The sequence below is a fragment of the Oncorhynchus gorbuscha genome, unplaced genomic scaffold (genome assembly GCF_021184085.1).
Source record: "Oncorhynchus gorbuscha isolate QuinsamMale2020 ecotype Even-year unplaced genomic scaffold, OgorEven_v1.0 Un_scaffold_5748, whole genome shotgun sequence".
Taxonomy (NCBI): Eukaryota; Metazoa; Chordata; class Actinopteri; order Salmoniformes; family Salmonidae; genus Oncorhynchus; species Oncorhynchus gorbuscha.
Genome location: NW_025749482.1, coordinates 12472 through 23674, shown reverse-complemented (window position 1 = coordinate 23674; position 11203 = coordinate 12472). Strand labels below are relative to the sequence as shown.

At 47.5% G+C, this 11203-nt stretch overlaps 1 protein-coding gene across 1 annotated transcript; it reads left to right on the top strand.

Moving 5' to 3' along the window:
• Positions 1 to 8986: 8986 nt before the first annotated feature.
• On the top strand, positions 8987 to 10672 carry LOC124029180 (inactive phospholipase C-like protein 1; the record flags this gene model as incomplete). Its single annotated transcript, XM_046340986.1, has 1 exon — positions 8987 to 10672. A coding segment is annotated over one exon (1686 nt), but the record flags the coding sequence as incomplete, so codon positions are not given.
• Positions 10673 to 11203: the final 531 nt, after the last annotated feature.

Here is an 11203-nt window from a genome sequence, read left to right as displayed (position 1 = left end):
GGATAGATTGAGTCTTTTGCAGTGTAGTCACACCTGTGTTTTCTACTTCCTACCCATCACACCTCTCAGTAGGAGTCCACACAAAACCCTGAGTAGAACACAATGCCTCAATGTATCTCAGAGAGAAACACTGAGTAGTCATACCCCTTGACTTATTCCACATGTTTGTTGTGGTACAGCCTGAGTTAAAATATTTTCTCACCCATCTACACACAACACTCCATAACGACAAAGTGAAAACCTGTTTTAGGACATTTTTGCTAATTTATTGAAAATTAAATACAGAAATATGTAATTTACATAAGTATTAACACCCCTGAGTCAACATTTTGTAGAGGCACTTTTGGCAGTGATTACAGTTGAGTCTTTCTGAGTACTGTAAGTCTCCAAGAGCTCTCCACACCTGGATTGTACAACATTTTCCCAATATTATTTTCAAAATTCTTCAATTCTGTCAAATTGGTTGTTGATCATTGCTAGACAACCATTTTCAGGTTTCGTCATAGATTTTCAAGTAGATTTAAGTAAAAACTCAGGAACATTCACTGTCTTGTTGGTAAGCAACTCCAGTGGAGATTTGGCCATGTTTTTGGGGTTATTGTCCTGTTGAAAGGTGAATTCATCTCCCAGTGTCTGGTGGAAAGCAGACTGAACTAGGTTTTCCTCTAGGATTTTGCCTGTGCTTAGCTCCATTCCATGTATTTTCTATCTGAAAAACTCCCCTGTACTTAGCAACTACAAGCATACCCATAACATGAGTGCATGCACTATGCATAAACATGTCTGTGTCTTTGGCTATGCCGGATTAAGTGATATGACATGCTATTCTATAAAATAATTTCTCCGCAATTAATATCACCTGATTGAGCTAATCCATGTAAATGTAATTATCTAGAGAGTCGGACTGCAAAAATAATATTTATAGAGCTGTTATCTTCCGAATAAACTCTTAAAGACCTAGTAATATTTTACATCAATAATAGTCAATATCAATCGTCATCTTAATTCAGTCTCATCTGAAAGTTGTACATTATTTTATCTGCACAAACCCTGGCTAACAAGTTGAATCAGCAATACAAAATTAGGGTTTAATTATGTAACGGCGTTAGTCTATTGAAAGAAGAGAGTGGGACGAAATGCAGCGTGTTGGTTACTCATAACTTTTAATGAAAGAGCGGTACATTAAATAACTGATACTAACTACAAAAACAACAGAACGTGAAACTAATTACAGCCTATCTGGTGAATACTACACAAGAGACAGAACAAACACCCACGAAAATACAAAGCGAAACTCAGGCTGCCTAAATACGGTTCCAATCAGAGACAACGATAAGCACCTGACTCTAATTGAGAATCGCCTCCAGGCAGCCAAGCCTATACCACACCCCTAATCAGCCGCGATCCCAAATAATACAAACCCCAATACGAAACACAACATATAAACCCATGTCACACCCTGGCCTACCCAAACATATAACAAAAACACAAAATAGAATGACCAAGGCGTGACAGAAACCCCCTAAGGTGCGGACTCCCGGATGCGCGTCTGTCCATGGTGGCGTTTCTGGCTCGGGGCGTGGACCCCACTCCATTAATGTCCTGTTTCTCCCCTTCGCGTCCTGGGATAATCCACCCTCTCCGCCAACCATGGCCTAATAGTCCTCACCCAGATCCCCACATAACTGAGGAGCAGCTCGTGACAGAGGGGCAGCTCGGGACAGAGGACATCTCAGGACAGAGGGGCATCTCAGGACAGAGGGGCATCCAGGACAGGGCATCTCAGGACAGAGGGGCAGCTCGGGACAGAGGGGCAGCCCGGGACAGAGGGGCAGCCGGGACAGAGGGGCAGCTCAGGACAGAGGGGCAGCTGAGACAGAGGCAGCTCGGGACAGAGGGGCAGCTCGGGACTGAGGAAGCCCAGTACTGAGAGGAAGCCCAGTACTGAGAGAAGCTCAGGCAGGTAGTAGGCTCGGTAAATCCTGGCTGGCTGGCGGAACTGGAAGATTCAGGTTGACAAGCAGATCTGGAAGAGACTGGTTGTCTGGCAATCTGGAAGAGACTGGTTGTCTGGCGGCGCTGGGCAGACTGGGAGCACTGGCGGCGCTAGGCAGACTGGGACGCTGGCAGCGGCTGGGCAGACTGGGGAGCTGGCGAGCGCTGGGCAGACTGGGGCGCTGGCGGCGCTGGGCAGACTGGGAGCGCTGACGGCTGGGCAGACTGGGAGCGCTAGCGGCACTGGGCAGACTGGGAGCTGGCGGCACTGGGCGAACTGGCGGCGCTGGGCAGACTGGGAAGCACTGGCGGCGCTGGGCAGACTGGGAGCACTGGCGGCGCTGGGCAGACTGGGAGCACTGGCGGCGCTGGGCAGACGGGAGACTCGGCAGCGCAAGAGGAGAAAAGCTCTGGCTGCGCCAAACAGGCGGGAGACTCCGACAGCGCAGGAGAGGAGAAAAGCGTTGGCTGCGCTGAACCGGCGAGGCGCACTGGAGGCCTGGTGCGTGGTGCTGGAACTGGTGGTACTGGATCGAGGGACACGCACAGGAAGCCTGGTGAGGGAGCTGCTACCGGAGGACTGGTGTGTGGAGGTAGCACAGGATGGCTAGACCGTGAAGGCGTACTGGAGATCTTGAGAGCAGTGTAGGCACAGGACGTGCAAGGCTAGGGATGTGCACAGGAGGCCTGGTGCGTGAGGCTGGCACCAACTTCACCAGCCGACGCACCTCAGGTTGAGTATAGAGCGCTAACTCAGGTGCTATCAAATCCCGACACGATCCTTCGGACGAATATTATATCTATAGCACCAAGCTAGCAACTCCCTCATTACTCTCCACTCCACTTTCCCCATTAACTCCTTCACAGTCTCTGCTTCGCTCACCTCTAACACTGGCTCTGGTTCTGGTCTCCTCCTTGGCTCCTCACGATGAACAAGGAGAGTTGGCAGGTCTATCTCCTGACTCAGCCATACTCTCCCTGAGCCCCCAATACATTTTTTTGGGTGCTTTTCAGGTTTTCCTTGCCAACCGTGTTCCCTCGTATCGTCGGCTCCTATCTCCGGCTGCCTCTGCTCTCCTTAGTGCCTCCACCTGTTCCCATGGGAGGCGATCTCTTCCGGCCAATATCTCCTCCCAAGTGTAACAACCTTTACCATCCAACACGTCTTCCCATGTCCATTCTCCGAATAATTTGTCCTCCTTTTTCTGCTCCAGCTGTCTACGTCGTTGCCAGTTTACACGCTGCTCGGTCCGTGAGAGGTGGGTGTTTCTGTAACGGCGTTCATCTGTTGAAAGAAGAGAGTCGGACCGAAATGCAGCGTATTGGTTAATCATGACTTTAATGAAAGAACGCGGTACATGAAATAACTGATACTAACTACAAAAACAACAGAACGGAACGTGAAACTAATTACAGCCTATCTGGTGAATACTACACAAAGACAGGAACAAACACCCACGAAAATACAAAGCGAAACTCAGGCTGCCTAAATCGGTTCCCAATCAGAGACAACGATAAGCACCTGACTCTAATTGAGAATCGCCTCAGGCAGCCAAGCCTACCACACCCCCTAATCAGCCGCAATCCCAAATAATACAAACCCCAATACGAAACACAACATATAAACCCATGTCACACCCTGGCCTACCCAAACATATAACAAAAAACGCAAAATACAAATGACCAAGGCGTGACAAATTATTTATTTACTAAATACCTAACTAATCACAGACGTACACATACACACAATTAATCATAACTTGATTACAAATTACGTCATAAAGTAAAACGTCCCTAGCGGGCGGAACAGATATGACAGCTTGTTACACAAAAGAAAAGGGGCTGGGTTTGAGTGAAAGAGCGGGAAGACTGAGGAACAAAGGGAAGAAGCTGTGCTATCGTAAATACAGTATCTTATGCATTCTAAATTCGGAAAAGGAAAATGCAATAAACATTTACTCGTTGTGTGGTAGACGGGATACTCTGTCTGTTCCTTCCTAACCTGCGTTTGCAGCTTTGGTTGCTAACTCAACGGCTAGGAGGTACATCACTTCTGTAGTGAATAAAGTTCAAAGTTCATAACATTCGCAGCAAAGCTCTCGCTGATGTTGGCTCCGTTCTGTAGTTATTATCTGAACCATTCTGACATAGGACCGTCGTCCTACATCACCAGAACAGGAAGTTCTATTGTCGTCAAGGCTTTATATAGGAAGGGAGAAAAGGGGTGTGTTTCATAGTTTACAACCTCTGTCTCTTCACGTGGACGGGTCACTGAGTGCGCAGCCCTATCTTATGAAAATCCACGTCTCACATTTTAGAAGCTAAACTCACATTTCTTTTCATCCCATCACAAATAATTTCATATTCAAACATTTAAATTGAACAACAACCATGTGAATCCGATAACTCTGATGTGTAGACTTTCCACTGTAGAGTTTATGTCATCTTATCATTGATGAGAATGTCTCAGATGACAACCGAACTGACATCATATTCATTAAATACCACCGCATGTGCTCCATTGGTCGGATTACCAGAATATAGTTCATTTCCCCTCCCATCTTCTGACATTCCCAGAATCTCTATGTTAACCAAGGGTTTTGCAAATGTAACCTCAGGGTAGAGAGAGGCAAAAGGGGGAAAGAGGTATTTATGACTGTCATAAATGGCCGTGGCAACCATCTGACCCAGGCCAACGTCATGACAAACATATGAAGAGTGGTACTCAGTAATGTGTTGCATTGGATTTGCCCCAAACATAACACTTTGTATTCAGGACAAAACATTTGTTGCAGTATGACTTGTTGCAAACAGGATGCATGTTATATTTTTATTCTGTACAGGCTTCCTTCTTTTCACTTTGTAAATTAGGTTAGTATTGTGGAGTAACTACAATGTTGTTGATCCATCCTCAGACTTCTCATTTCACAGACATTAAACTCTGTAACTGTTTTAAAGTCCCCATTGGCCTCATGGTGAAATCCCAGAGAGGTTTTCTTCCTCTCCAGCCACTGAGTTAGGAAGGATGCCTGTATTTTTGTAGTGACTGGGTGTTTGATACATCATCCAAAGTGTAACTAATAACTTCACCATGCTCTAAGGGATATTCAATGTGTGCTCTTTTTTTACTCATTGATTTTTTAACTCACCAATAGGTGCCCTTCTTTGTGAGGAATTGGGAAAACCTCCCTGGTCTTTGTGGATGAATCTGTGTTTAAAATTCACTGCTTGAGAGAGGGACTTTACAAATAATTGTATGTGTGGGGTACAGAGATGAGGTAGTCATACAAAAATCATGTTAAACACTATTATTGCACACAGAATGAGTCCATGCAAGCTAATTTTTACTCCTAAACTTATTTAGTATTGCCATAACAAAGTGGTTGAATAACTCAAGACATTTAATGTAATATTTACTTAAATTTGAAAAAATTTGAAAAACACTCTTCCACTTTTGACATTGTGTGTAGACCAGTGACAAAACAATCTTAATTTACAGTTTTTTCCAACTGCTTACACACGTTTTCAAAACTGTCTCATTTTTTCAAAAGTCTACACACAATTCCCAAAACTGCACACACAAAATGCAAAATGCAAAATGCCTCACATCTCCTTCAAATGGAGCATCAAATGGCAAACACTGCTTTCATAAAAGTACATTTTTGGATATACCATGTAAACACTGTTGTTCTAAATCTAAAGCTCTTTGGTTTTTCATAGGCTTATATCTACATTTCAATACAATGTTCTACAGTGAAAGTAATCTGCTGAGAGGGGTAACAAGTACACTGTAAACACCAATGCAATGTAGAAACAGAAAATATTTATTCGGCCAAACATTACTGTTGCATACAGTAGCATACAACAAAACCATAAACATACGTAAACCAAAAGTATATTCTTTAGAATACAGTAAAGAACACAATTGTGTGTGTGGCGTCCCGGGGGGACAGTCCAGGAATTGGTAGGGGGGGCAGTCACCAGTGCTAAGCTACCCTTCATCTCTTCTCCGGCCTGGGTCTGGCCACAATACTTCATCCACATCACGAGATACGCTTTCGATTGCCAAACATGGAGGGAAGTATCTCCTAGCATGACGTATCCAACCTTGGACAGAGGCAACCTCTACGTCCCCACATGCGTCCTCCATTGCCTGGAGAAGCGGCATGCGGGCATAGGGTTGGTGATCATACACTTTCCAGCGCCAGGCTGAGAAGAATTCCTCTATGGGATTTAGAAAAGGTGAATATGGGGGTAGGTACAAAACTACAAATTGTGGATGGGTGGCAAACCAGTTTTGGACCAGAACAGCCCGGTGAAAACTAACATTGTCCCATAAAACCACTAATCTAGCAGGCTCCTGATCTGGTTCAGGGACAAGCATTGTGTAAATTACATCCAGAAAAGTGAGCATATGGCCGGTGTTGTATGGACCCAGTGTGGCATTGTGATGGAGGACCCCGTTTTGAGTGATGGCAGCCCACATAGTTATATTACCCCCACGCTGTCCGGGGACATTGGTAAATGCCCTCTGTCCTATTACATTTCTTCCACGGCGCCTGGTTTTGGTGAGGTTGAAGCAAACCTCTTCCACGTAAATACATTCATGGCGAATTACATGGGCATCCAGCTCCAATACTCTCTGTAACAGACAAAAGAATATACAGATGAGTAAATATGGTATGTCTGAAGGACTGGAAGTAGTGTTGCATACATACCTCTACAAATTCATGTCGCATATTCTTGACTCTGTCAGAGTTTCTCTCAAATGGCACCTTGTAAAGTTGTTTCATCGTCACTCGGTGCCGTTGGAGGATGCGTTGTATGGTCGACAGGCTTGTATGGTCGACAGGCTTGTATGGTCGACAGGCTTGTATGGTCGACAGGCTTGTATGGTCGACAGGCTTGTATGGTCGACAGGCTTGTATGGTCGACAGGCTTGTATGGTCGACAGGCTTGTATGGTCGACAGGCTTGTATGGTCGACAGGCTTGTATGGTCGACAGGCTTGTATGGTCGACAGGCTTGTATGGTCGACAGGCTTGTATGGTCGACAGGCTTGTATGGTCGACAGGCTTGTATGGTCGACAGGCTTGTATGGTCGACAGGCTTGTATGGTCGACAGGCTTGTATGGTCGACAGGCTTGTATGGTCGACAGGCTTGTATGGTCGACAGGCTTGTATGGTCGACAGGCTTGTATGGTCGACAGGCTTGTATGGTCGACAGGCTTGTATGGTCGACAGGCTTATGTTCTTATGATGTTGTTAAATATGGTGTCATTATGCAAGATATGCTCTCTTATCTCTCGAATCCTAATTGCATTGTTGGCCAAAACCATATTTATAATTGCAGTCTCTTGTACATCTGTAAACAAGCGTCCTCGTCCTCCATGATGTCTTTGCCTTTCCACTCTGTACAGAATTCAAACACAGTATGTGTTCAGCATTGGAACTGTAAACAATGTACAAAAAATGTAGTACATGTAGTGACCAGTTAAGCTATTAGTGTTTGCACATGTGAGGAGTGTGTGTGGTGAATAAGTGTAGCATTTTGATTGGTTGTGTTTGGAAAAGGAGAGCAAGTCCCTTCCTGTTAGATTTTTTGTGTTTTAGGTAGGGAATTGTGTGTAGTGTTTAAAAAAAGTGTTTTATGCAATTGACAACTGAGTCAAAGGCTGAGAAATAGCTTATGGTTTTGGATATTTGGTGTGTAGTTATGCACTTTAAGTGAGAGGTTTCAAAAATCGTGTGACATGAAAAGATTTTGTGTGTAAGCAGTTGGAAAAAACTGTAATCAATTTTAAGTTCAGGCTGTAACACAACAAAATGTACTTTGTGAATGTACTGTATAGACAGTAAATCTCAAGGACTGCTATCGACCTAACATTAAAGTAAGCTGATACATGCCACTGGTCATTTTTGCAAGGATGGGTGAATATATTTTGGGATATTCTCCAGACAAACGAAAGCAGGAGAGGAGGCGGAGATGGAATCAGATAGCAGCTGGAAATACACAGATCTAAATAAAGCCAGTCAGAGGTATGTGTGTGAGTGCACATGGCTCCATAGCTAATCTGTTTGAATCAACGCTCAGGCCCTGGTTTTGAAGCCAGTACAGCTGCCTGTGTATGTATGTGTGTGTGTGTGTGTGTGTGTGTGTGTGTGTGTGTGTGTGTGTGTGTGTGTGTGTGTGTGTGTGTGTGTGTGTGTGTGTGTGTGTGTGTGTGTGTGTGTGTGTGTGTGTGTGTGTGTGTGTGTGTGTGTGTGTGTGTGTGTGTGTGTGTGTGTGTGTGTGTGTGTGTAGGTGTCTAGACTTTCCTGCAGTCAGTTTGGCATGAATGGAAGGGTAGGCCAGGGGCACGAGGTAGAGTAGTATGCTAAGCAATATAACCAGGGTGACTTTCATATCTGTTCCAAGATGGAAATTACCTGAACTTAAATTCAGTTAATTTTTTGAAAAATAATGAGCAATAAAATATGATAACAATTAATTCACCTCAAATTTGATCCCATGCATTGATTGGAACGGATGGAATTGACTTCCCGCCTTTTTCAGTCATTAGATATTATTGAATATTGTAGCTCAATAATTCATCCATTCTGTGGAGTATTAAAATCTGACTGCCCTTTCTAAACCTGCTCTTCTCATCTATTCCCTGCTCCCTTTGTATCTGCCCTCCCTCCCTCCCTCCCTCCCTCTCTCCCTCTCCGCCTCCCTCTCCCTCTCCCTCTCCCTCTCCCTCTCCCTCTCCCTCTCCCTCTCCCTACTTCTCTCCCTCTCCCTCTCCCTCTCCACCTCCCTCTCCCTCTCCCTCTCCCCTACTTCTCTCCCTCTCCTTCTCCCTCTCCCCTACTTCTCTCCCTCTCCCTCTCCCCTACTTCTCTCCCTCTCACTCTCCCTCTCCTTCTCCCTCTCCCCTACTTCTCTCCCTCTCCTCTCCCTCTCCCTCTCCCTCTCCCTCTCCCTCTCCCTCTCCCCTACTTCTCTCCAGGTGCGTCTGAGGTTCAAGGAGATCCAGCGCAGCAAAGAGAAGCTGACGTCTCACGTGACACGTGAGGAGTTCCAGGAGGCCTTCTGCGAACTCTGCACGCGCCCAGATGTCTATTTCCTATTGGTCCAGCTCTCTAAGGACCGCGAGTGTCTGGACGCCCAGGACCTTCGTCTCTTTCTGGAGACGGAGCAGGGCCTGTCCCTGGCCACAGCTGAGGGCTGTTTGGAGCTGGTCCTACGCTTTGAGCCCTCCAGACCAGGCCGAGAGAGAGGCTTGCTGGGGCTTGATGGCTTCGCACGTTACCTGCAGTCTCCAGAGTGCCAGCTGTTTGACGTGGAGCACCAGGGAGTGTGTCAGGATATGAACCTGCCCCTGTCCCACTACTATATCAGTACTTCCTATCGGTCCTATCTCCTGGATGACCAGGTCCATGGGAGGGCTGATCTAGGGGGTTTGACCAGGGCTTTGCAGGCCGGGTGTCGTTGCCTGGAGCTGGGGGTGACAGACGGCCCAGAGGGGGAGCCTCTCCTGGGGGTAGACTATGGTCCTGATACCCACCGCCACCACCACCATCACCACCACGCCCCGGTCACCATCCGCAGTGCTCTGGAGGTGGTGAATAAGTACGCCTTCCTGACCTCGCCCTACCCGCTTCTGCTCTACTTGTGCCAGCGCTGTTCCCCCTCCCAGCAGCGTACCTTGGCCCAGCACCTGAGGAAGGTGTTCTCTACACGTCTCTACACCCCTGAGGCCCTGCCAGTCAGCCCGGTGGGGCGAGCCACCACCCTGCCCTCCCCTGAGCAGCTGAAGGGCCGGGTGCTGCTGGTGGGGAAGAAGCTACCCCCAGAAGAGGAGGGATCCGAGGGAGAGGTATCAGAGGAGGATGAGGAGATAGGGGGAGGCGGACCCTTGGCTGGCCGGCGAATGACCATCCCCGGAGAGGAGGAACTGGGTGTGGTTTTAGTGGTACCCCCTCCACCTCAGCCCAGGAGACTCCGCCTCCAACGCGAGCTCTCAGATCTGGTGAGTGTGGCACGAACTGGAAGCCGTAGCTTCTACAACCACCGAGAAATAAGGAAACAAGGACAGCAGCACTCCCCACCCAGCACCCCCTCAACGCCGGGCACGCCTTTACTCCCTGATTCGGCCTATTGGACTCTGTGCTCCCTGGGGGAAGGAGAAGCGGGCCGGCTGGTCAGTGAGAGCCCAGAGGACCTAGTAGGCTTCACCAAGCGTACCCTGACCCGTGTCCGGCCCAGCTCCGTCCGCCTGGACTCCTCCAACCCCAACCCCCAGGGGTACTGGAAGGGCGGGGTCCAGCTGGTGGCCCTCAACCAGCAGACTCCCGGGGCCATGCTGGACCTCCACAGGGGACGCTTCATCCAGAACGGGGGCTGTGGCTTCGTGCTGCGCCCGGGGGTCATGAGAGATGAGGTTTCCTACTTCAGTGCCGTGACCCAGGGGTGTGTGCCCGGCGTGCCACCTCAGACCCTCAGGGTGAAGGTGATCAGCGCCCACAACCTGCCCAAGCCGCAGGGTGCTGGGGCCAAAGGAGAGGTTATAGATCCCTACGTGGTTCTGGAGCTACATGGGGTACCAGCGGACTGCGCTGAGCAACGGACCCGGACCGCCGCACAGAACCAGGATGGCCCACTGTTTGATGAGACTTTTGAGTTTCAGGTAAGAGTTCAGTCATTTATTCTTATCTTATATTTCACCTTTATTTAACCAGGTAGGCCAGTTGAGAACAAGTTCTCATTTACAACCACGACCTGGCTAAAATCAAGCAAAGCAGTGTGACAAAAGCAACAACACAGAGTTCCACGTGGGATTAACATGTGGAACCTGCAGATACATGTGAAAGTACAGCACGGTTCATCAACATAACCTCAGAGTAAGAGCACGGTCTGAGTGTTGATACACGTAAACATCTAATGGCATAACAGGAGGTACAAACTGGCTGAAAGGACATCATTACAATCAGAAACTGAGAGTCATTCCAACCGGTTTTGCTTGCTAAGTCTAGACAGAATATGGTCTATGTTTGTCCCTGTACTGATAATAATGACGAAAACATCAGTTTCATAAGGATACTCAACAATAAGAAGTGTTTGTATAGAGTCTTTCCAGCTCCCAAGGACAGTTAACTACAGTATTCATTCCCATAGAGACAGACAGACAGAGCCATTGTGATTTCCCTGAGCCGTTGTGGAAGAT